Here is a 25,724-nt window from a genome sequence, read left to right as displayed (position 1 = left end):
AAACATGCACTTGCATGCAAACACATACCCAGTAACTTCCCGTACAAATGGAAATTTATGATAGAAAAAAAAAATCCATCTTGAAGAACTTAGGTAAAATGTCTAAAGGTAATAGAATCTGATGAGATCTCAGATCTGTCTCACTGTATAATTTTATTTACTCATTAACTGCTAATTTAGATTGAACTTTTCTATGTTGTAATTTAGTACAAAAGTAGTAAGATTCATTGTAACAAAGCTTCCATATCTTTTTCTAGGTTCATATGAAATACACACACACACACACACACACACACACACACACAACCACACACACACACACACACACACACACACACAATGAGATTTTACCAGACCACTGATGAAAACAGAGTAAACTTAGCTACTCTAAGAGGACTTAAGTAGGAGGCTGTGGTCCATGCTGGCCCTAGGCAAAAACATGAGACCTTACCTGAAAAATAATTAAAGCAAAAAAGGGCTGGGTAGTCAATGATGTTGGCTCATGCTTGTAATCCTAGTTACTCAGGAGGCTAGGCAACTGAGGATTGACATGCAAAGCCACCACCCCAGGCAGGAAAGTCCATGAGTCCCTCCAATTAACCACGAAAAATCTGAAAGTGGGGCTGTGTCTCAAGTGGTAGAGTGCCAGTCTTGAGCGAAAAAACTAAGGGAGAGTGCCCATGACCTGAGTACAAGCCCAAGTACTGGCACACATACACACACACAAATTGAGTAAACTGAGATTTGGAGATGCAAAAGTGCCTCATTCATTCATTCATTCATTCATTCAGGTTAAGATAGTTTCTGCTGGCACAGTCCACAATGTAGGATAGACACATAAAGTGTAGCAAAGTAGATCATGATTTACAACTAATATGTATTGACACTATCTAAGTGCCAGTCTCTGCTGTAAACTCTTTGTGTGATTTACATGGTCAATCTGTGTGTGTGTGTGTGTGTGTGTGTGTGTGTGTGTTGGTCATAGGGCTTGAACTCTGGGCCTGGGTGCTGTCCCTGGGCTCTTCAGCTCAAGGTGAGGCACCACTTCCCGTTTTCTGGTGGTTACTTGGAGATAAGAGTCTCGGGGACTTTCCTGCCAGAGCTATCAGGATTATAGGTGTGAGCCACTGGTGTCCTGCTAACACAGTCAGTCTTGATACCCAGTTTTCTTACCTATCCATAGCCTAAGGTTTGTAGGTAGTGGGTGGCAGAGCCAGGATTAATATCCAGTTGGGTGAGTGCCTGAGGTTCTGCTGAGTAGAAGGTGACACAATCTAACATGATCAGAGCTGGAGGAGGAAACCTGGTGTGTTCAGTCTGGTATGTTCAGGTGGGTAGAAATGTTTGGTGAAGGACCAAGGGGGAAGACATGAGCCAGGAAGAGAAGGTGTGTGGGGAAGGCAGGGCTCAGCCTGGGAAGGAGAGGTGTGGAAGGGGCCTCCAGGATAGGAGTAGAGCCGGTGAGAGGGCTGCAAGCAGGCAGGACCTAGCCTAGAAAGGGAGGGGACCTGCATCCTCCAGATCGCTGGAGGTTGGGAGCAGAAGAGAGATTTGGCCAAATTTCTAGAAAAACCGTGAGAGGGGAGGAGAAGAGAAGGAGAGCTTAGTGTGAAGATAGATGAAGAGGGAGAGAAACAAGGCAGTGGAGAAGAAAGCCGAGCAATCCATTAAAACCATGGTGACTTGGGAGGGAACTAGGGGAGAGGGAGACATTCTGGAGAACGCCCAGCTTCTTCTCCTACTTTAAAGGGGACGGGGGTTGGAGTGAGAAGGACGAGAGCTGTTTTGGATGCGAAAGCGAAACCAGGTCATCCACGGCGCAGTCCTATTCCCTTTAGCAGCCTGGAGTCTGGCCACGGGGGAAAGTTGTCTATCCGGCACCGGAATCCCCCAGTTGGCCACGGCGTCTCCATGCAGTGCACCCTCCTGGCCTGCAGAGGGCGCGCCCGCACACGCTCGCGCCGCTCTGGCCAGGCCCATCTCAGTGGTTGCGGAAGGTGACGTGGACACGGAAGTGGTCGTGTCGTCGTCGCGGCGGCACCAGCGGGAGCGGGGCTGAGCCCTTCTAGTGCGGCTGACGGACGGACGGGCGAGCGGGCGGGCGTCGGGGCGGAGGTGACCACACGGCGGCGGCGCAGGAAGCAGGCCGCGTGTCCGTGGCTTACGCGTCCGCCGAGCGGGTCTTCCAGCCTCTCTCTTGCGCCCGTCGGAGCCCCGGAGCCCGGGCCCGCTCAGCCGGCGTCATCATGACCAAGACCAGTAACAAGGGCGGGAACCTCCGCGACAAGCTGGACGGCAACGAGCTGGACCTGAGCCTGAGCGATCTGAACGAGGTCCCCGTCAAGGAGCTGGTCAGTCCCATCCCACGTGGCCGCGGAGCTCACGTAGAGCTTGGTGGTGACCCCCTAGCTGGGCCTCCCCCTTCGCCGAGCCTCAGTTTCCCCGTCTTTATAACTGAAGTCCCCGGGGAGGTCTGGCTGGGCCCCGCTGTGCTTCTTGGGATGGACACGTGTCACTCTGGCCAAGTTCCAGAAGCCCCATGTGGGCTCTTGAAAGAGCCAAGAGTGACTCTGCTCCGGTTTTGGGGGGAGGGAGGGTTTAGGACCGAGTCCATCTCCGTGCTGGACTTCAAGGAAGAGCCCGCCGCTGCCGTTACCTGGCTGTGTTAGGGAATGAATGAATGAATGACTGGATCCGGGGAAGTAGGCCTGAAGGCCGACCTGGGTGTGGCTCAGGAAGCCGGCAGTCCCTGGCCGTCCCTTCCCGCAGGCGGCCTTCCTTTGAACAAAGTGAAAGCTCCCTGTCTCATTGGCCAGGTCTCGTCTCAACCTCGCTGACTGTCGGGAATTCCTGCCCACGGTTCACCTCCACCCCTCACCGCCCCCCCCCCCCCAAACTGAATAAAGCTGAGGAGCCCTCAGGGAGATCGTATAACTAATTTGTTGCCAACGTGGAGCTGGATCCCATCTCTGCTTTTTCAAGTGGCTGCTTGGGACCCACAGCTCCGACGCTGGCCTCACTTTGAATGACCTACACGTTCCTTACATATGCCCTTGGTCCAGTCTGCCTTCCACCGTGGCTCTGTGACTAGTGCTTACAATGGCTTTCCGGGTTCCTCTGACAGTGCCATTGCACAATAGCTGAGTGCCCTTGGCCAGCTAATCAACCCTTCTGTCTAGATTTCCGCATTTATAAAATGGTGCTGATAGCCCTCGTTATTTCAAATGCAGGAAGACAGCTGCAAGTCTGATAGGTGTTAAGTCTTCTCACCACTTTAGTATCCAAAACTTTTTTTTTTTTTGCGTGGTAGGGGTGGGTGGGGGGTGGGGCTTCAACTCTGGGCCTGGGCGCTGTCCCTCAGCTCTTCAGCTCAAGGCTAGCGCTCTACCACTTGAGCCACAGCACCACTTCAGTTTTCTGAGTGGTTTATTGGAGATAAGATTCTAACGGATGTTTCTTGCCCAGGTTGGCTTTGAACCATGATACTCAGATCTCAGCCTCCTGAGTAGCTAGGATTACAGGTGTGAGCTACCGCGCCCAGCTTCAAAACTTTTTTAGCTGGTCAAACTTTATCCTTAGAACTTTCTGGTATTTGAGAAGTGCAAATTGGCCTAGAGTCCTTCACAGAATGCTTGCCTCTTTTTCCCATTCCAGGAAGATAGCCAGCCTGACTTCAGCCTGGCCCTGGGATTGCTCTCTGAAATGGTTTACTACAGGCATCTGGTCATTGCAGCACTGTGCCTAGTGGGTGAAAGAGTCATTTTTGCAAAGCTTCCCCAGCTTTGGATACCATGGAAAAAATGGGGCTGAGCTGGGAGGGTCTTGCTGTCACTGGCATTCCCTCATTTTCTTTTTCTTTTTGTTTTGGGCCTGGGCTCTGTCCCTGAGCTTTTTTACTCAAGGCTTGTACTATACCACTTAAGCCACAGTTCTACTTCCAGCTTTTTGGTGGTTAATTGGAGATGAAAGTTTCATGAACTTTCCTGCCTAGGCTGGTTTGGAACGTCAATCTCAGATCTCTGTCTCCTGAGTAGCTAGGATTACTAGCCACCAGGGTACAGCCATTCTTGAGACTTTCTAAGAATTGAAGTTTACCTTTTTTCAGATGTTCCATAGCCAAACATCTCTTCTTTGCATTCGCCTTTAGATCTTGGTTGACTGGCCCATTTTTTCTCCCTCTTATCTGTTATTTTAATGCTTTTTTTTTTTTTTTTTTTTTTACATAGAGTCTTGGCAGCCTACCTCAGCCTGGCTTTGAACTCATAATCCTCTGAGTGATAGCATTGCAGTTGTGGACCATTATTTACCTGGCATAGTGTTTTTTGTTTTTCTTCTCTAATCATGGGAAGTTTCTCTGGAAAATACTTGACTAGCAGCTGTCACGGAATTATTCCAGGTGTTGGTTTGACATGTTTTTCTCATCTCCCTTTCTAGGCTGCACTTCCAAAGGCTACAGTACTGGATCTGTCCTGCAATAAATTGAGTACTTTACCGGTAAGATTGGCAAGCAACTGAGTCCTGGACTTTTAAATGCTCTCTTTCTTGTTGCTGGGGTCGAGGTGTCATAGGTATAATTTCAGATTAGGCCTGTATTCAGGCCCCAACTAAATCTTGAGTGTGTTAGTCAGAGACTGGTGGAGAAAGATGGTTTGTCTCAAAGGGAAGGGAATTGAGGTACAGGCCTCATTCTTTAGAACAGTAGGAAAGTCAGGCCATAGAAAACTAATATCAGCAGGATGCTGGATGAGAGTCATGCACTGGACACATCTTTTGTCTGCTTTATTTTAGTCCTTTGAAAAGCAGTTTACCTCCCTTTTACAAAGAGCAAGCTAGAGACTGTTGTGTAAGTTGCTCTGAATTGTGGGGAGAAAGTGTGATCAGCTTCCTTGTGAACGCACCCCATTTCCCTTCTGAGGATTTGAATTACTAGAGATTTGCTGCCCTCTCCCCTTTTTCCTGGTCCTGGGGGCTTGAACTCAGGTCCTGGGTGGTGTCCCTGAGCCTCTTTGGACTCTACCACTTGAGCCACAGTGACACTTCCAACTTTTTCTGAATAGGTTATTGGAGTCTCACAGACTTTTCTGCCTAGGCTGGCTTCAAACCATGATCTTCAGATTTCAGACTCTTGAGTAGCTAGGATTACAGGCATGAGCCAATGGTGTGCAGTGCTGCCTTTATTTTTTGGGGGGGGGGGTTAATAGCACATGCAATCTAGGTCATATCATTGGTTTTTCTTGTACAACTCCCTCTTCTTATACTGTACCTATGTAGGCACTGGATTCCTCAATCCCTGTCATGCAACCCTCTCTGTAACAGTACTCCTTTGCAGGCTATGTTGGCTGTCAGTATACCCTCTTCCTCCCTTCATTCTGCCACACCACTCTCTACGCTTTCCAGGGTAGCTTCCTATTGGGCTCTGGCTCAGGGACTGAGTTCAGAAGTTGGCAGTTTGCTCTTTGGATCATTAGTCCATTCCCTCTCATTATTCCTCACACAGCTCATCATAAACTGTTTCTATTCCAGGAAGTATTTTGTTCTAATAAAGAAGGGTAGCAATTCCATGAAGCTTCACACCTTGCTGTACCCTTTTGCCAGATATCATTCAGCATTTAGATATTGAGCCATTGTCTTGATATGTATATAACCCATGCCGGCCTTGAACTCAAAAGATCCTCCTGTCTTAACTCCTAAATGCTTGGGGTCATGGGCAGGCACCACCTTGCCCAGCCTAAATTCACTTTTCAGTTGAGTTTGTTCTGTTGTCTGTTATGACAACTCATTTCACTTTGTAGTACAGATACACTGTATTTACAAGTCCCCAGGGAGCAAGAACAGTGCCTCATTAGCTGAGTTGTGATGTCACTTTCAGAGGAGTGCTTAGCAAAGGTTGATTATTGGGCCTGTTTTAGTCTGATCTGTGTTGAAGAAGAGCCAGGTTATACATAGGATGGGCCCTAGTCATATAGCCAGTTAGCCTGAAAACACACATTTAGCACCTGTGCAGAATACAGTACTAGGTACTATAAATAACAAAGAAGACTGAGACTAAGTACTTGAGGGTCTTATTAGGAAGGTGAATGATCACACATAGTTAGGAAGGGGAAGATACATTGGGGGGAGAAGCCCAGGACAAGCTCACTTTTTTTTTTTTAATCAGACTGGGGACTTTGTGCTGCTAGGCAATCACTTTGCCACAGAGCTACACCTTCAGACCCATTTTTTTGTTTGGTGTTTTGAGATTTGAGTATTATTGTGTTTGCCCAGACTGACCTTAAACCCCAGGGCTTAAGCAATCCTCTTGCCTCAGCCTTGTAGCTGAGATTCTAGGCACACGCCTCTGGCAGTGGCTTGCACACTGTGTTTTGAGAGGTCCTGGGGAAGACAGTGATGGGGTGCTGTAGGAGGACAGAAAAGGCTTCTTTGCACTTTAGCAGCAGTGTGCAAGCTGAGCAGGAGGAAGCAATGAGCATGTCTTTTATGCTAACTCTGCTAAGCTCTCTGTGCTTACACACTCAGTATTCACTCCCAGGAGTGGCAGGACCTCACATTGTAATTCAAGGAGAGATAGCTGGTAAAGGTAGAGTTGGAGTTTACATGTGGATGCCTCCTGGAATGGCCTGGGAGTTCCTAGAATGCTCTACTGATACGTGAGCCCTTGGTTTTGGCATTTTTTTCCTCTGGTCCTAGTCGGATTTCTGTGGCCTCACACACCTAGTGAAGCTGGATCTCAGTAAGAACAAGTTGCAGCAACTGCCATCAGACTTCGGCCGTCTGGTCAACCTGCAGCACCTGGATCTCCTCAACAACAGGCTGGTCACCCTTCCTGTCAGCTTTGCTCAGCTTAAGGTAAGCGCATGCCCACACACACAGGCTGCACAGGCCTGTGTGGCCAAGGGCCAGGGACTGCTGGAGCATGATCTTGAGAACAGCAGTTAGAAATGCCACCATGTCAGCCCTGCGGCAGATGGTTCACCCCATGGGTTACAGAGTGAACCCAGAAGCTTTCTTCCAGCTTCTTTAACTCTACCTTGAGAGACTGTGTATGTGAATATAGCTGGCCTCTTTACCTATCTTTGTAGAACCTGAAGTGGCTGGACCTGAAGGACAATCCCCTAGATCCTGTCTTGGCCAAAGTGGCAGGTGACTGCTTGGATGAAAAGCAGTGTAAGCAGTGTGCAAACAAGGTAAGTGCGATGCTCGCGGGTGTTTCCTTCCCCCTCTCCCCAGACTTGCCCCTTCTTGGTTTTTTCTCCAAGGACGCTGACAGTTTCGGGTTAATTACAGCATTAAGGTCTGAGTGAATTAGCCTGGCAGGCAGACCTCTTTGCTTCTTCATTTTTTTTACTTGACAAGTAGCACACCACCACCACCTTCTGCTTGGCTTACACACTACAGAATGCCATTGTGCTGATCATTGTTTTACTGGAACAAAAAAAGCTAGAAGTGGAGCTTTGGCTCAAGTGGTAGAGCACTAGCCTTTAGCATAAAACCCTCAGGGACAGCATTTCTGAGTTCAAGCTCTAGGGCTAGCACCTCCCCCCCCCCCCTGCCCTGCACACACACACGCACGCACACACAATTTGAAGGACTCAATGCAGAGTACAAGTTGGGTAGTTGCTTGCACCTTTTTCTTAGAGCTTTCCTTCCCTCAGAGGACTTGTGCTTTAGGACTTAGCTTTGCTACTTTCTACCATGAGCACTGGGTAGATCACTGTAACAGATTTTTTTTTTTCTTGTCCATAGCTGGGTTTAAACTCAAGGCTTTGTACTTGCTGTGTTGGCTCCTACCACTTGAACCATGTGTCCAGCCCTGTGTTTGTCTTGATTTTCTTCCTTTTGTAATAGGAAACCAGCCTTTCATCACATACTTCTGATTAACCACACTCTGCTAGTATGGACAGGACAGTTCTGCTCTTTAGGATCTTGAAATCTATTTCTAAGCAGATAGGTAGCAAGGAACTACAGAATTCCATGCTGACTCCACCGAGCTGGAGGGGAGGTGGTGGGCTGAGGTAGCCAGAGGAGGGGAGGTCAGAAGAGTGCATGGAGGGAAGGCTGCCCTGTGGACCCGAGAGTGTTGCTGGAGGTGGGGTGTTGGGGTGGGGGGATTATAGGAAATCACATAGGTGAGAGTGATTGTGAGTGGTAGAACTTTTCAGTTTCTAGAAGGCATTGTGTTTCACCAATACTCATGATCCTGATAGTCATGAATTGGGCTCTTATGCCTCTTTTATATGATGTAAGATTGGAACAATAACTTTGGTACAAAGATAAGATTATCTTCATTAATTCTGTATTGCTTTTGGTGTCCCTGGTGACTGGGGATCTAAAAATGTGCAGCCCCCTTTTTCAAGACTTCTGAGTAAACATGAGCTGTGGCACCTCCTCCTGCGAGTAGTTCAGAGCCCTTCTTCCCCTGGCAGGTGTTGCAGCACATGAAGGCCGTGCAGGCAGACCAGGAGCGAGAAAGACAGAGACGGCTAGAAGTGGAACGAGGTCAGTGGCCATCTCCTAATCATCTTCCTGGTCCATGCCGCAACAGCAGAGCCTCATATTTCAGGATTTGGGATCCTTAGGAGAATGCAGATGAGCAGGGGGGAGGGGGAGGGGGAGGGGGAGGGATGGGGTGGCAGATGGTGTCATCCTTGTCTTTTGACTCCCTCTCTAGTCTTGGCTTCTCCACTAAGCTCCAGAGTCATAAGCAACTGCTTATCCTCTCTTTGGAGGGTTAAAAGATGTCTCAGACAGGCCTAATACAGACTCCCCCTCCTGCCCTTCAGCCCTCCATAGTAGGAAATTACCATTCTTGTAGTTTTCCTTCAGCTTGAGCTAGGAAATGAATGGGTGATTCCTTTCTTAGTTGGTCTCACATCAGGTTATTATCAGTCAGTCCTCCGTCACTATTTCTACATTGCTAGCATCACCTCTGAAAAGTGTCACAGTGCCACAGCACTGCCTAACCATATCTCCATTACTCTACCATCTCCACAATCATCCTCTCCCTAACAGCCTAGGGAATCTTTTGTTTTTTGCTTTTTGTTTTTGTTGTTTTTTACAAAAGTTGGTGCTTAAACTCAGGGCCTTGCACCCCCAGCCCATATTTGCTTTTATTTTTCAGGTAGGATCTTGTGTTTCCATCTGAGGCCAGCTTCAGACCAAGATCCTCCTATTGATGGCCTCCTAGTGGCTTGGACCATAGATAGGGTCTTGCCAACTTTTTTGCCAAGCTGGCCTTGAACCGTGATCCAGTCTCCACCTCCTGAGTGGCTGGGATTACAGGTGTGAGTCATCAGATCTTTTTAAAAAACATTAATTGAGTGATGTTGCTCTGTGCTGTAAATGTTCTAATGACATCTCATGGAACTTAGAATGAAATCTAAACTCGATGATATGGCCAGGAGGTCCACAGTGGCCAAAGCCTACTTGTTGCCTCTTGGCCTTTTCTGGCATACGAGGATGCACTGTGCTATTAATATTAACTCAACCATGTGAGCCTCTGCTGTTGCTTGGGCATGTAGCTCCCATTTTGCTTTAGGGACTTTGCTTGATTCTTTCCCCTCAGTTTCTACATGCTTGCCTATTGGGATCCCCCATGTCTGTCCCATCATGGCCTTAGGTCACCCCTAACCATCTCTGAAGCAGCTAGACTCGAGTAGCCATCCTGCCTGTCACTCCTTGGCACCTCCTCTGTTCTTTCCTGAGGTCACATATTTATGTGTTACAGAGTTCTCTTGAGTGTTGTCTTCTTCCTCTAGAGAGCAAATGGCTTAGGCACTAGAACCTGTCCTGTAAATCTACAGCTAGATTTTTCTCAAAAAAAAAAAATGTTTTTTTGAGTGCTAGCTCAAGGCTAGCACTCTACCACTGGAGCTATAGCGCCACTGCTGGTTTTCTGGTGGTTAATTGGAGATAAAGAGTTTCATGGACTTTTCCTGCTCCAGCTGGCTTTGAGCTGCAATCCTCAGATCTCAGCCTCCTGAGTAAAAAGGATTACAGGTGTGGGCCACCAGCACCTGGCTTCAAAAATCTTTAATACTGGGGCTGAGAAGGTGGCTCAGTGGTAGAGCACTTGCCTTGCATACATGAGGCCATAGGTTCGATTCCTCAGCACCACATAAGCAAAAAGAAAAAAGCCGGAAGTGGCACTGTGGCTCAAGTGGTAGAGTGCTAGCCTTGAGCTGAAGAGCTGAGGGACAGCGCCCAGACCCAGAGTTCAGGCCCCACGACCGGACCAAAAAAAAAAAAAAAAATGTTTAATACTGATTTTTTTCTGACCTGCTGGTGTGGTATATGTGATTTACTTAGTTATTTCTTAACATATGGTGTGGGATTTGATATCCGACTTGTATATCTGTTGTCAAAGTTTTTCCACATTTTTATGCTAGTATAATCATTTTCAAACCCTCCTTTTTTTACTATTTAAACTGCAACCATGGGGTACTGGCACCTGGCTAGCTGACTTCTGAGCCCTCTTACCACGGGGCCACTATTGCAGAGAAATGTGCACAGCATTGACTTCAGGCTGTCCCTGAGTTCTCTGTTTTAGTCACAACTCTCCTTTCTGTGCTCAGCCACCATGGCGAGACCTGCCACGTGTACTCTGGCCCCTGCAGTTTCCCCTTGATGCACATGGTCCCTAGAGGCTGGGTGTGGCATGTTCTTGGCACCCTCAGTGCCCAGCTGGAAGATGGAGCCGCAGTGGAAAGCTACAGGACTTAGAGAAATACTGTTTAGCTCAGTGGTGGTGTGCATAGGCTTCTGAGCTCTGAAAGAACATTTAACCACCATTCTGTGGCATTCTGGCTTTAGAAACATGTATTTCAGCCTTCCAAATAACTAATTTAGATCTGCATTTTTAGAACCCAATAATTTGGAAGTTGGGTACTGCATGTAAACACACGTAGGCTTATAGGTAAATGTGTATTACAGATTCCTGAGTTGGCTGAGATGACTGGCAGGTTTTAGAAACTGATAGCTTTGATGTTAACCCTAAAAGGAAGTGTTCATATCCTTACTTGCCCTCTTCCACATATTTCTGAAGCTTGGCAAGATAAGAGTTCCATAGAATCAACTCGTCCACCATTTCTCCTTTCGGAGCTAAGGTCTAGGTAGCTGTCAATTGCTCTGCTTTCTGCTTTTGTTCTTATCTCCTTTGTGTGTGTGTGTGTATTTGTGAGAAACAAGCCGACACAGACTGACCCTAAGTTGGTTATAAACTTCTGGACTCCATAGATTTACCTACCTGAGTCTCCCAAATCCTGGCTCTACCAATGTTCAGCACTGTGCCTGACTTGCTCTGTCTTCTAGATTAGTTCCTAATTCTAGAGGAATATCACCCTTACCACCCATGCCTTCCTTCGGTCCCCCTTGTTACCCTTTTCTCTATTGCTTGTAATTAAGAATCACATAAGAATTTATTAAGCAAGTCCAAATCCTGAGAGATGCTTGTTGTTTAGGAAATGTATACTTGCTGTAGAGCAGAAGTGTGGCAGTTCCATTTTAGAATTTATTCTTTTTTTTTGGTGGTAACAGGGATGGAGCTCTGGGCCTTATGCTTGCTGGAAAGGCTCTCTACTGATTGAGCCTTTCCTCTAGCCCATTTGCATTGGTTATTTTCAAGATAGGGTCTTGCTTTATTCCCTGGACTGCAATCCTTTTACTTGTGCTTTCCTATGTTGCTGGCGGTGACAGGTATGCACTACAGGGCCCAGCCATTGTGTTTCTCTTGTAGCTGGAATAACAGGCACTCCCTACCATTGTCCGCTCCCCATTCATGCCCAACCATTGGTTAAGATGGATTCTTGTGCTGGGCGCTGGTGGCTCACACCTGTAGTCCTAGCTACTCAGGAGGATGAGGTCTGAGGATTGCAGTTTGAAGCCATCCTAGGCAGAAAAGTCCCTGTGAGACTCTTATCTCCAATTAACTACTCAAAAACCAGAGTGGCACTGTGGCTCAGGTGGTAGAGTGCTAGCCTTGAGCACAAGGAAGCTCAGGGGCAGCACACAGGCCCTGAGTTCAAGGCCTACAACCGACCAAACAAAAAATAAGATGGAGTCTTGTGAGCCATTTTTCCCAGGCTGGCCTTGTGGTCCTCTAATCTCTGCCTCCCAAGTAACTAGGATTACAGGCTTGAACCGTGTCTGGTTTTCTTTTTCTTTTCTTTTTCTCTTCCTCTTTTTTGTTTTGTTCTTTTTTTGGTGTTTTGAGTCAGGTTTCCCTGTAGACCGGAGTGGCATTAAGTCTTCCTCCTGCTAAGTGCTAAGACTTTAGGCATGCTGCACCATGCCCAGGGCTTTCTACTTTTCTTATGTGATCCACGGTGTAAGAAGAAAGGCAGCTGAATCCATACTTAATCACTTGAGCAAATTGCCGGAGGGTTTGTAAAGAGTTTTGTGCTGGTCTGCTTTGTTATAGAGGCAGAGAAGAAGCGTGAAGCCAAGCAACGAGCTAAGGAAGCTCAGGAACGGGAACTGAGGAAGCGGGAGAAGGCAGAAGAGAAGGAGCGTCGGAGAAAAGAGTATGATGCCCTTAAAACATCTAAGAAGGAGCAAGAGAAGAAGCCCAAGAAGGAAACAAATCAGGCTCCAAGTGAGTTTGCCCTTTTCTTCAAGGGTCCAGCAGAAGTGCAGCACACACTTGAGTTTTTAGGCATGGATGAGTGAGTGAGCCTACAGACCATAGCGAGACAAACTGTACTGTCAGGTCTGGGATAGCCTGGCAGGGCCTGAGAGTGCAGTTACAGGGAATGGAGGATTTACTGAGGAAGCTGGTACCTACACACTTCTGGGCCTGTGTCTTTATAAGCTGTGTCTTAGAGCATTCACAGAACAGGGAATCTCAACTAACTTTCTGTAGGATGAGGTTCCGAAGTCACTGAGATAGGCTAAGATTGCATGTAACCTGACTGGGGGACTTTTATTTTTCTGCCTGTTCTGGGGCTTGAACTGAGGGGCCCAGGTACTGTCCCTGAACTTTTTGCTCAAGGCTAGCACTCTACTACTTGAGCTTTCTTGGAAGTTAGAGACAAGAGTCGTGAGCACTTTCCTGCCTGAACTGGCTTTGAACCATGATTTTCAGATTTTAGTATGATATGAGCTGAGTAGTTTTTGTGTGTGTGTGTGTGTGTTCGTGTTTGTGTTCTGGCTTTTTTGGTGATTAATTAGATATAAGAATCATGGGGGCTGGGAAAGTGGCTCAGCAGTAGAGTGCTTACCTTGCATGCATGAGGCCCTGGGCTCAATTCCTTAGTACCACATAAGTAGAAAAAGCCGGAAATGGTGCTGTACTTAAGTGGTAGAGTGCTCACCTTGAGCTGAAGGGCTAAGGGACAGTGGCCAGGCCCAGAGTTCAGGCCCCACGACTAGCCCACCCCCCAAAAAAAAGAATCTCATGGCCAGGCACTGGTGGCTTACGGCTGTAATCCTAGATACTCAGGAGGCTGAGATCTGAGGATTGCAGTTTAAAGCCAACTTGGACAGGAAAGTCTGTATGACTCTTTTATCTCCAATTAACCACTATAAAACCAGAAGTAGAGCTATGGCTCAAGTGACAGAATGCTAGCCTTGAGTGAAAGGGCTTAGTAAGTACATTGCCCGGGTGGTGAGTTCAAGCCCCATGACTGATAAACAATTTCATGGACTTTCCTGCCTGGGCTGACTTCAAACCACAGTCCTCAGATCTCAGCCTCCTAAGTAGCTAGGATAACAGGCATGAGGTACTGGTGCCCGGCTTGACTGGGTAGGACTGTTAAGTAGATGGTGTTGTCTCACATAAAGCCAGTAGTACTGTGATTTTATCCAAGTTGAAAGGAACTACGAACATCAGAGGAGTCATTTGGCATGCATCCAGGGAGCCACTGATCTAAAAGCACATTTAAGTATTGTGCCTACCTCTGTATTTTAGAATCATATACTCTGGATCAGAAGGGATCTCTGAAGAGTACAGATAGGGGAGAAAGGGAAGAAGCTTCTTGCGAAAGGTGGAGGCTTGTTCATCCTTGCCTTGATTAAGTCACCTTTTTAATTTTCTTGTTGAAAATGGGAATTATGCCTGATTTTAGTATAGGGTTAGAATTAAGAGAAAACAGGATCATGTTGTTCTTAGCATTGTAGGTGTTATCAAGTTTTAAAGAATTTTGCTTAAAAATCTCAAAACTTAGCCAGGGGCTGGAAAGGTGGCTCAGTGGTAGAGCACTTGCCTTGCATGCATGAGGCCCTGGGTTTGATTCCTCAGCACCACATAAGCAAAAAGAAAAAAGCCAGAAGTAGAATGTGGCTCAAGTGGTAGAGCATTTGCCTTGAGCTGAAGAGCTGAGGGACAGCGCCCAGGCCCAGAGTTCAGGCCCCACAACTGGGCACCCCCCCAAGGAAAAAAAAAACAACAAAAAAAACTTAGCCAGGTGCTGGCGGCTCACACCTGTAATCCTAGCTACTCAGGAGGCTGAGATTGCAGTTCAAAGCCAGACTGGGCAGTAAAGTCCATGAGACTCATCTCCAGTTAACCATCAGAAAACCAAAAGTGGAGCCATGGTTCAAAGTGGTAGAGCGCTAACCTTGAGCAAAAGAGCTCAGGCCCGGAGTTCAAATCCCACAACCAACAAAAAAAAAACCCTCAAAACTTTTTTTTGATTATAAACCCAGTCTATGTTTATTGCAAAGGATTTAAAATACATGTATCATATATCCTAGTATTAGTTATGTGTCCTCCATTCCCAGTAATAATTGATGTTTACAATGTGATATATTAACTTCAAGGTTTGTTTTTCTTTGGAGGAGGCCCTTGAACTCAACAATCACTTTACCTCTGCCTCCCAATTGCTGGGAATAATTAGTTATAATGCTACCACACTTGGCCAAGTTTTCTTTTTATACATATAATAGATGATGTTTATGATATTAGTAAAGCTAGGCCGTTTCCCCAGTAGGCAGCAGTCTGTCCTTGTTATATGCTTCTGATAAGCTCCTCTTGCTTCAGTCCTGAGGGATCCAGATCATCCTTGTTACCAAGAAGAACTTAAGACCCTGGAGACTGAGCTACAGTAGACATGGAAAATGAGTTTCCATTTCAAATACAGTCCCTTGAGACCTTGGAGAGATTGTTTCAGTCTCTGGGAAAGTAAAGTTTTAAGAGCTCTGACATTCCTAAAGCAATTTTTTGTTTAGAGCTTGAGGAGGGGAAGTAGGTCATGTAGAAGAGACATAGATTATAGTTTTCTCAAATGGATCCAATTTGTTTTGCCAACTTTGACTTTCTTTCTCTCTAGAATCTAAGTCTGGGTCCCGCCCCCGCAAACCACCACCCCGGAAGCATACTCGGTCCTGGGCAGTGCTGAAGCTGCTGCTACTGCTGCTGCTGCTGTGTGTGGCAGGTGGGGTAGTTGCATGCCGGGTGACAGGGCTGCAGCAGCAGCCCCTCTGCACCAGTGTAAACACCATCTACGACAATGCTGTCCAGGGCCTGCGCCGCCATGAGATCCTGCAGTGGGTCCTCCAGACCGACTCCCAGCAGTGAGCTTGTCCTCCACACCTGCTGCCTCCTGGCCTTGGAGCTTGGATTCCTCTGGAATTGGGTTCTGCTGGACACAGCCTCTTTTTAGCATCAGACCTACCTGCCATCACCCAATGGCTGCTGAGTGGCACCTGCCCTGTGTAAGACTCCTTTATTCCTTAGTCAGGATTCTCTGGTGGAATGAGGAGAAATGGGAGGTGGGAAGGGACAGTTAACCTGCATGCCTAAAGGAATAGGCTTAGTGCTGGGGAGAAAACAGAACCTTTTGTAGGTATACTAAGCTGTGTAAAGGCAAGGTTTATTTCTACTCAGTGGTCAGCTGTCATTTATACTTTTGTATGTCACAGACTCTTTCATTTTTCCTGGGTTTACTAGGGCAGATCAGGAAGCAGTGTGTTACTGGGGACAAGAGGAACATATTAGCAAACCCAACCTAAATTGGGGGATACCAGTTAGGACCTCAGACATTCAAGCATTTTAGCTGCCATACAAAAATCTGGCTATGAAAAGGACTTCACTGTTAGTTCCATGTAACACTTGCAGGCAGAGAAACTGAGGCCTTCCCTGACTTGCCTGTGGTCTCCTCAGCTAGACTGAGGCAGAACCCAACTCCTACTCCTGTATTCTTTCCTTCCTCCCTGCCATTTGACCTCCTTTGTATCCATAAGAACAGAATTCGCATCAGAATTATGTTTTAGCCAATATATAGAATCAGTAGACAGATGCATGACACAGAGATCTCCTGCTGTCAGATCAGGGTCTTGGGCCGCTTCTGTGGCATCCTGCCACAGACTTTGTGGCTTCACAAAATGGCAGCTGGCCTGGCTCCTTGTCTGTCTTAGAGCATTAACTCCCTGATTGCCAGTTAGTAAGGAGGCAGGTCTCTGCAAAGCTGCATTGCTTGTGACCACGCCATCTTACTTGGTGTGACTAAATACCTCAAAGGCAGCCTGAAAATGCAATTTCATAGAAACAGATTTAGAACTGCTCAGTCCTAGATCTGCAACAGAAAGGAAGGAATGAAACAGTAACTCATGAAGCAGAAAAGTACTGCATAACTGAAGAGTAGCACAAATGAGGTAGCTGCCTATTCTCCTGGCTGCTACACTAAGCATTCTCTTGCCACAATAGCTGGATGAAGGGATCAGAAGTGACCATGTCTCGGTGCTCATTGCTAGAAACTCCCAGTTTCAAGCTCCTCCCTGGAGAGAGTAAGGACCTGTCAGTTAAGACAGAGGGCAGGGTCCAGCTTTTAGCCCTAATGGCCCATCTGGATTGGTCTGCTATGACAACTGTCTGATACTGGAAGAAAGGACTTTGTTCTCTCCTCCTGCAACCATAGCTCTGCCACGTAGGTCTGTACCTTTCTCAGAATCACTACACATTCTTTTAGTCTTACTCTAAGCTCCAGAGCCATTGATACAAACGCTTTATTAAAACTAAACACGTAGTACATATGATGAGATTAATGCAGAATTCATCCTAGTGTCATAGTTCCTTGGCTGGTTGAGGCAGCTCAGTGGCTGAACCTAGTCAGGCCAACCTGCAGGTGAGAGTTCACTCTGACTTTTGAGATTTGATGCTGATTGTTTTGGATTTCTACAATTATTAAATCTACGTCTGAGTGGTCTGTCTTTGCCCTTTTGTGTTTTGAGAGCTGGTGGGCAGGATGGTTTGTCCATGGCACTGATTTTTGCTAGAAGAGGAACAGAACTGGTGAAGAAAACACCAGGTATCACCCAGGCTTGTGCCCAGCAGGTACTTCAGGTCCATTGCTGTTGGGTTTCCAGGCTGGGGAGAGGCAGAGCTCCAGCCTTCCTCCTGTCCGGGTGGGCTAGCATCAATCAGTACTGTCTAAGGAGAGGTCTGGCTGTAGAGTGGTCATCTGAAGGTAGATGCGCCGGGACAGCTCTGGCCCAACACGGCGGGAGGTGGAAGTCACACCTTCCCCACGGCGCACCTGGATATCTGCCAGCAGATTCTGGCGTTCTTGATCTGAACAACACCGCTGATAAGCCTGAAAATGGTAAATGATTTCTTTATACTACACCATCCATGGTCATCACTTGTCCATGAACCAGGAAGTTGGCATGCTTGGGATGAAAACCTATTCTCCCCACCCAAGTCGTCCAACACATACTGCTCACCTTCAAGACATTCTTGGGCCCTCAACAACATGAAGTCATCTGGTCCTACTGAATACAAAAGAAGCTGGGGGGTGGCGACCCCTAAAGCAGCATACCTGCACCAGGAGTCGTGGGGATGGATAAGCATCTACAATGGCACTGGCCATTTCCAGGCTGACTCGGTTCAGCTGCTGAATCTGCCTCCTCCACACCAGTGTGAGTCCTCTGCCAGCACGGTCCACCTTCACCCCTCCAGCCCAGTCGCTCTCCAGGCAGAAGGAGAAGCTAGTTTGATCTCTAAGCTTCCTGCAAACAGCCCAGGTGAACTAGGTTATTTGTTACTCTGACAATTGTCTCCTCAACGGGAGATTGAAAAGCCTATAGTTAGGTCTAGCCAATTTGAGTCTTGAGTGATTTATTTATTTTTAGCCAAGTACACTGTTAGTTACAACTGCCTTAAAAATGACATCTTGAGCGGGGCACTGGTCATGCCTATAATCCTAGCTACTCAGGGGGCTGAGTAGCCAGGCCAGGAAGGAAAGTCATGAGACTCATCTCCAATTAAGCACCAGGAAGCCAGAAGTGGAGCTGCGGCTCAAGTGGCAAAGCACTAGCCTTGAGCTAAAAAGCTCAGGGGCAGGGCCCAGGCTCTGAGTTCAAACCACAGGACTAGCACACATACATACACACAAACTTGGGCTGAGGGTGTAGCACAATGGTAGATCGCTTGCTTAGCAGGCACAAAGCCATGGGTTCCATCCCCAGCACCACAGAAACAACCGAATGGTCAGGTATTATCTTGTCCTTCATTAGAAGGTACCAGATTCTTTTGCTTATGTTGAGAGTGGTATTGCTCAAGGGACTGGGTATCCGGTGATTTGGAGTTTTCTGGTCCACACTTGCTAATTAGAGCCTAGACCTCTCAGTCTCTTCCAGTTTCACATATAAAATATGGGACTTGAAGAAGACTGTCTCTGAGGATTCTTAACTTTAAATTCAGACTAGGAAAACTCCTTGAACTAAGTAGACTACAGTTTTGCCTTGCTAGGGCTTGTTAGTGATCTAACCAATAGAGAATCCTGGTAACAAGGCATCACCTACAGAATGCATACCTGCACATAAGAGAATGTTTCAAAGGGACAGGACTTAAGTGTTCTTCCAGATAGCCTCACCATAACATTAGCTCCTACCTCCAAAGAGGCAATGGGCTAGCTGCAGAATTTAGGAGAACGGGTCATTTTCTTTGTCTAAAAGAACCAGGGGAAAAGACCAGACTCAGCAGAGAGGCTGGTCATACTGGGACACTCACTTGAACGGCGCCTCAGCCACAGCTTTTGTGAACGTGCAGGCCAAGTCAGATAGCTCTTTCCAACTCTGTACAATCCGAGCCTGGGCTTCTGTGTAGAGTTGCAGATCCACCAATGCCTAGAAACCCCGAGGCAACAATGGGTTAGAAAAGTAGAGACTAGTTCACTGTCCACTGTGGCTTCACCCCAACTTCTCAGCTTCCTGTTTGGTCCCTTCTATTCAGGTTCAACACAGAAGCAAGCTGCTTCTAGAGGGCATTTTATTCTGACTCAGTAGGAAATCTGGTTAAATGACCAGTGTGCACCCAAAAGACTCAGGCCAAAGGAAGTTCTTACCTCTTCTATGTCTACCCTGGACACCATGGGCTTTGTGCTGGTCTCTCGTCTCTGTTGCTTCTTTTCTTTGGTCTGTTTATTTGCTACTCCCTGTATCCTTCTCCTTGGTGGTTTCTGAGTACTGGAGCAGGAGAGATAAAGCAAAGGACAGAAGCTTCAGGCTGAACTTGGACAGAAGAGGCACAAGAGTGGTTTGGTATATCCCACAGGGCTTGTCAGGGTTGCTGTCTTGCAGAAGATTAGTAGCTGGAGTGAATAAACTCACTCTTGTTGACTCAAAAGCTGTCCCTTTAGCACCTAAATGTCAGAGGAAGTTCAAACCTGAAGCACTTCTCCTGGTCCACAATCACCAGTGACAGTGCTTTTCCTACTGTCCTTGCTGTGATGTCAGTTACGAAGCCATGGAGGGTTTCCTTCTCTTTCTCAGCGCTGTTGGGAGTTCCCTGCACGGAGGGGCAGAAAGGGTATTACCACTTGCTCCCCAGTAAGAGGTGGGCATAGTTCCATGCCCAGCCCTATCCCTCTGGCCCTGCCCACCTGCTTTAAGTTGTAAACCAAAGACTCAAAAGTCTCTGCCGTGAGCAACACCAGGATTGTGGGCTCTTCTACCCACTCTTCTGTATCCTGCCAAAGGGCCCAGAGCACAGCACAATGAGAGAAGTCAACAAGGGTAAGGGTGCCACGAGTGGCCCAGGTGTTCCAGATGAAAAACTCCCCACCCAGCGTGCATCATCCTGTTCTTCTTGACTGACATCATAGTAACAAGAACCTGTTTCTTCCCAGTCTTCAACTGTTCAGTGGTGCATGGTATCTCAAGAGACATGGAAGAGATGATCACTAAGGCTGGGAAGACAGCTCAATGGTAGAGGGCTTGCCTAGTTTGCATAGGTCCTGGGCTTGATCTCCAGCCTCTCTCTCTGTCTCTCTCTTTCTCTGTCTCTCTCTCTCTCACATACACACACATATGAAGAGGATGAAAAAATTAGCAAGTTGAAAGATGTGAAGTAACTGCCAAGTTTTTTTTTTTTTTTTGTATGTATTTTTCCCTTGAGTTTGCTAGGCAGTCACTCCTAAACAGTACAGTTCCAGCCCAGCCTATTTTCTATGCATTGGAAAAAAAAGAAAAAGCCTCTGAGCTTCAAAGGGTTATATAAGGGTGTGGGGGAGAGGGGCTGCCACAATTTAGCATGTTCATCCAAGTGTCCAATGCTTCTTGATCGGTCATCCCTTCCACCATTCTCCTCACTCATTTCCCATTTCCCACTTTATCACCTATGTACATTGAGTATTCTGGCTATAGTTGTTCTATGCATTTTGAGTAGAGGAATGGAGGGAACAAATAACTCTGGCTCTTAATTCAGATGCTAAGATCTGGGTGGACCTTACAAATATATAGAAACCTTTGAGAAAGAAGAATCCCAGGAGAAACCTCCATCTGTGAGAGCACCTTCTCTTTCTTCATCAGAGCTAGAATGCAAAGCCTAGGCTGCTTCTGGGTCAAAGATCCTACAGCAGCACAATTTCATAGTGATTGGGAAGCAGGACTTCTTCCAGTTTTCTGATTTGGTCCCTACAAGCAAGAGCAAGACTCCCAATACAGCAAAGTATACTGGGAGCTCTGGTTCTAGTTTCAGCTGTGATCCTGAACCAGGCTGTTAAGGTCTCTGCACCTATTTCTCCACCTGTGACTTGTGGGGAATTCCTCCAGGATAACCACAGCTGAAACAAGGGATTGTGGTGATGCTTTGGGAGGATAAACAGTACTGTGAATACAAAGTTTGCTAACACCTGATGTAAATGTGGAAAAGCGTCATACTGAAAAAGTTATGAGATCCCTCCTCCCACTAGAGAGAGGGGTGGGGGAAAAAAAACATCTTAATGTTTCTTATCCTAACTGTGAAAATAAAGAGAACTTGGAGTCACAGATAGGTACTGGATAGGTACTGGAAGTGCACTAGCCTGGGAAGGCTGGGCAGGGTAGGGAAGGAAGAGGTTCCATGCGCTTACTAGGTGCTGGACCCCACTACAGGGACTAGACTGACAGGGATATAACACTGTCTCACACAAGGAAACAGACACCAAGACACGTGATGACTTGCCTGGAGTTGCTGCAATAAAGCCATGAGGCTGGGATCCAAACACAGCCCCCAATTCCTAAAGCCCAGTCAGAGAACTAGCCATCAGACACAGATGGATTATCTTCCTCTGACCTACTTGGTGCAAGGAGGCAATTGCTACAGATATTACACAGCCCTCATGTCCTCCACTTCCCAGCCATAAAGCTGAGTATGAGACTGGAGGGAAAGTGGAAAGTGAAATCCCTTCCCAATGGGGTTACTGTACATTTGCTACACTGCCCTACCCTAGGTCAAAGCTTCTCTGAAGGTGGTCCTCTCTAGTTCTTCTAGATTCTGCTAACTACTTCCTCCCTTCATCTCTTAGGGATTAACAGCTTTGCAGGTGGGTCTTAACCAAAGGCCATTTTCCCCCCATAAAGGACATATTTGTCACACCTGGGAGGGGCACTATTAGCATCCAATGGGTGAAAACCACAGATGCTGCTAAAATATTCTACTGTGTATAGGATGGTCTCTACCCCCCAGTCCCACTAGCTCCTAACAAAGAATTGCCTGATCTGAAATCTCACCAGTACTGAGTTAGAAAAGCCCTCACTTATGCTATCAAGATGCAGCTACTGTGCTGTCCCTTGTACCCTACCCACGCTTTGAAAAACAGTCCCTTTATTAAATCCTCCTCAAATTATCCAAAGTACCATCTGTTTTCCTGATGCAGCCCCAAATTTACATCTATATTCTTTAAAATAAAAGTCTATCCTGTAGCTCTAAAAAGTTGGGGGAGAACTATTGGCTAGAACTATGACCCCTACCTGAGACAGCCCTGCCCTTCTCCGCCATGTGATACTGCAAGGCACAGCCTGGGATTCAATCACACAGCAGCACTCCATGGACTGCAGTGCTCCGAGGAGCTGGCCCCCACCTTCCATCTGTAAAAGCACTGAAACAGATGGGAAAGGGCCTGTCAGTGGAGAGGTCCAGGAAGCAGAGAGATCAGCTCAGGGTGGAGACAGATATTAGGAGGACCTGGATCCAGCACCACAATGATGTGTTTCAAGCATTCCTCTGGCCTCAAAGCTTTCAGCTTGTCAGCTGGTGCTGCCTTCTTTCTTTCTGGTTGTCTCAGGGTGCTTTCTTTGCAGCTTGCTTGTTTCTGTGGCTGGCATCTCTGAGACCCTGTTTTCTGAACCTTCTGACTACTCTTGGTTCTCTTTTGAGGTGGGAAGGTGTCAGAATTCATTTCAGTTTCTGCCAACCTGTTGCTCTGGACAAGACAGGTAGATTGGTAGCCTAGGAGCTGATGACAGGGACTGTCTAAAATAGGGTCTTGGTTATCTGTTGCTCTCTTTGAGGTATTATGGAGAGGAACATCAGGGATCTTTAGAAATGGCTGCTTTTTCTGGTCATTTTGTTGATCCAAAACAGTTTTAATTGGGAAGCTGGAGTCCTCAGTGCTTGACTGCTTGTGTGCCAAAAATTTACAGGTTAGTCTTTCAGCCAGAGGCATAATTTCCTCTTCAGACTCACTATCACTGCTTAGCACTCTGATGGGCTTTGTTTGTGTGAATGTTTCATTTGTGTCTGGGAAACGTGGTAGATCTTTCAACTCTGGCGATGGAGGAGGAGACGCCTCAGAATCTGAAGTCTCAACCACTACAATCTTCTCCACTCTGTCAGTCTGACTCCTCTTTGTTAAAGGTGGTACTTTTTTCAGAAAGGAAAATGTTGGCAACTCGTCAGAATCACTCTCTGTGGAAGCCATTGAGAGGGATGACTGTAATAGAGTCATCAATATGTGCTATCAAATTAGTTGCCTAAAAGGAAGAGAGATGAGACACAGAGGATAACATTCATGTTTTCTTATAGCCAAGCTTTATAAAGATAAATATGACATGTAGAGAATTAGAGAAATAAAGGCTGGGGGCCTGGCTCCATGGTTGCAGTAGCCTGTCAGGCTCAAGGCCCTGAGTTCAAACCCAATGCTACAAACTAAGGGGTGGGGGCAGGGACTGGAGAAACAGGAAATACATGACTGAATATAGTAGTCTAGTCTAACTAGTAGTCTACTCTAGATGCCTATTCAAATCCTAAGTCAAGATAAGGTATAAACAAAGTAGAATTGTTATTAGAAAACTTAAATATTTTTTGTGTGTCTGTGTGTGTCAGTACTGGGGCATGAATTCAGGGCCTGATTGCTTTCTCTTAGGTTTTTCAAAATCAAGGCTGGCAATCTGCCAGCTTGTGTTACAACTCCACTTCCACCTTTTTGCTAATTTCTTTACATCTCAGCCTCCAGAGTAGCTAGGATTACAGGCATGAGCCACTAACACTTGGCTAGAAATATAAAATTTAAAAGTCACCTTTTGAAAGGTGAGAGTGATGAGGTGACATGATTGACACACTTTAAATGTATGTTATGAAAACAGAATAATGTAAATATTTTTTTTTTTTTGGGTCCAGTTGTGGGGCCTGAACTCTGGGCCTGGGCACTGTCCCTCAGCTCTTCAGCTCAAGGCTAGTGCTCTACCACTTGAGCCACAGCGCCACTTCCGGCTTTTTTCTTTTTTCTTAGTGGTGCTGAGGAATCGAACCCAGGGCCTCAGGCATGCAAGGCAAGCGCTACTGAGCCACCTTCCCAGCCCCCAATACTGTAAAATTTATTAAAAACTTTTTTTTTCTACAAAAGGTGGGGAGAAGGAAAGAAAGACTGATTGATGGGGTGAATTTGGCCAAAACACTTTAGAAGCCTGTTAAGACATCTCACAATGAAACGCCTTTATACAATTAACATGAGCCAATACAAATCTTGTTTTTCAAATTCACATAAATTCACATAATGTTTATCATTTAAAAAACCGACAGTTAGCTGGGTGCTGGTGGCTTACACCCATAATCCTAGCTCTCAGGAGGCTGAAATCTGAGGATCACAGTGACCAGCTTGAGCAGGAAAAGTCTGTGAGACTTTTGTCAGTGTGGGGCTTGAACTTTGGGGCCTGGGCACTGTCCCTGAGCTCTTCAGCTCAAGGCTAGCGCTCTACCACTTGAGCCACAGCACCACTCCCGGTTTTCTGGTGGTTTATTGGAGGTAAGAGTCTGACGGACTTTCTTGCCCAAGGTGGCTTTGAACCTCAATCCTCAGATCTCAGCCCCCTGAGTAGCCAGGATTACAGGCATAAGCCACTGGCACCCTGCTTTCTGTGAGACTCTTATCTCCAATTAACCACCAGAAAACTGGAATTGGCCCTGTGGCTCAAGTGGTAGAGCACTAGCCTTGAGCTGAAGAGCTCAGGGACAGTGCCCAGGCTGAGTTCATGTCCCATGACCAACAACAAAAAAAGACCTTATAGCTAAGTGTCTAGGGGTATATCTTAGTGGTGGAGTGCTTGATTAGTATGCACAGGACTACAGATTCAATCCCCACACAAACAAAAACAAAAAAAATACTGTTTGGTGAGTTTTAGTATATTCAATGTTGTGTAAGTAACTATTACCACTAATTCCAGAACATTTTTATCACTTCAATAAGAAACCCTACAGCCAGTAGTCATTGCCCATTCCTCCTCTTCTCTGCAACTAAACATCTATTGCCTATTCTGGATATTTAATGTAAACATAATTATACATTATATATATATATGTATTTCATGTAAACACAATTATACACTATGTGGTTTTTTATGCCTAGCTTCATGTTTTTCAATGTTCATCTGGGTTGCAGCAGCAGCATGCACTACTACCTTTTTGTTATTCCCAGGTGGATAAAATATTCTCTTGCATGGCTATGCCACATTTCATTTATCCATCCATCACTTGTTATTTGGTTTTCTTCCATTTTTTTAACTATATGGATAATGTTATTGTGAACATTCAGGTACAAGCTTTTGAGTGGGCACATTTTCACAATTCTCTGGTGTAAATGCGGAGGACTGGAATTGCTGGGTCATACCAAGGATGATCATTTCTTTGGTACTGTGGGTGTGGCCCTGGTAAGCCACCTAACCTTTCCGGGCTAAAGAAAAACCTTCAGTTTCATTAGTCCAATACCCACTCCAGGTCTGTGAGAATTAACAATAACGCATCGGCTGCGCCGGGCACCGAGTACGGCACACCGTTATCCGGCCGAGCAGCGTGCAAGGGAACCCGACCCCACGCTGGGCCTCCGCGGGCGCCAGCAAAGCCAGGCTGAAGCAAACCGCCGACAGCCACGCTCCACGCTTCGGAGGCCGGCGATCCGGTGCCTAAGTCCCGGGACGCCCCGCCACCAAGCCCCGGCGCACCGCGGCTCCAAACAGCGGCCTCCACCCGGGCAGGGCCACGGTGCACAGCGCTCACCTGCAGCTTCTCCCGCCACTCTTTCAACAGCCACGCACGC

The 25,724-nt window shown here is 46.7% G+C and overlaps 2 protein-coding genes across 2 annotated transcripts; one reads left to right on the top strand and one right to left on the bottom strand.

Annotated features, from left to right (window-relative positions):
* The first annotated feature begins 1,990 nt into the window (after nt 1-1,990).
* Lrrc59 (leucine rich repeat containing 59) lies at nt 1,991-17,138 on the top strand. The gene is made up of 7 exons (XM_042671434.1): nt 1,991-2,351; nt 4,435-4,494; nt 6,688-6,846; nt 7,080-7,184; nt 8,424-8,496; nt 12,416-12,589; nt 15,264-17,138. The coding sequence occupies exons 1-7, from the start codon at nt 2,247-2,249 to the stop codon at nt 15,509-15,511; spliced, it is 924 nt and encodes a 307-aa protein (XP_042527368.1). The 5' UTR covers nt 1,991-2,246; the 3' UTR covers nt 15,512-17,138.
* A 91-nt stretch (nt 17,139-17,229) lies between these two features.
* On the bottom strand, nt 17,230-25,701 carry Eme1 (essential meiotic structure-specific endonuclease 1). Its single transcript, XM_042671429.1, has 9 exons — nt 25,685-25,701; nt 22,379-23,166; nt 22,165-22,292; nt 19,815-19,901; nt 19,599-19,720; nt 19,278-19,398; nt 18,944-19,059; nt 17,751-17,940; nt 17,230-17,525 (listed from the first exon to the last, which is right to left on the bottom strand). Exons 2-9 carry the CDS (start codon nt 23,139-23,141, stop codon nt 17,349-17,351), a joined length of 1,704 nt encoding a protein of 567 aa, XP_042527363.1. The 5' UTR covers nt 23,142-23,166; nt 25,685-25,701; the 3' UTR covers nt 17,230-17,348.
* Nucleotides 25,702-25,724: the final 23 nt, after the last annotated feature.

The sequence above is a fragment of the Dipodomys spectabilis genome, unplaced genomic scaffold (assembly GCF_019054845.1).
Source record: "Dipodomys spectabilis isolate Male_0828 unplaced genomic scaffold, ASM1905484v1 ptg000018l, whole genome shotgun sequence".
NCBI classification, from domain to species: domain Eukaryota; kingdom Metazoa; phylum Chordata; class Mammalia; order Rodentia; family Heteromyidae; genus Dipodomys; species Dipodomys spectabilis.
The sequence above is the reverse complement of the archived record's forward strand: the minus strand, read 5'-3'. Positions and strand labels throughout refer to the sequence as shown.

Excerpts from the sequence above, each read along its gene's own strand:
- Lrrc59 (XM_042671434.1), top strand. The coding sequence starts at position 2,247 with ATGACCAAGACCAGTAACAAGGGCGGGAACCTCCGCGACAAGCTGGAC. Across the intron at positions 4,495-6,687 it reads ATAAATTGAGTACTTTACCG|TCGGATTTCTGTGGCCTCAC; the intron begins GTAAGATTGGCA and ends CTCTGGTCCTAG. Across the intron at positions 12,590-15,263 it reads GGAAACAAATCAGGCTCCAA|AATCTAAGTCTGGGTCCCGC; the intron begins GTGAGTTTGCCC and ends CTTTCTCTCTAG.
- Eme1 (XM_042671429.1), bottom strand. The coding sequence starts at position 23,141 with ATGACTCTATTACAGTCATCCCTCTCAATGGCTTCCACAGAGAGTGAT. Across the intron at positions 19,902-22,164 it reads GAAGGGCAGGGCTGTCTCAG|GATACAGAAGAGTGGGTAGA; the intron begins GTAGGGGTCATA and ends GCCCTTTGGCAG. Across the intron at positions 17,526-17,750 it reads CCCCACGACTCCTGGTGCAG|GCTTATCAGCGGTGTTGTTC; the intron begins GTATGCTGCTTT and ends TACCATTTTCAG.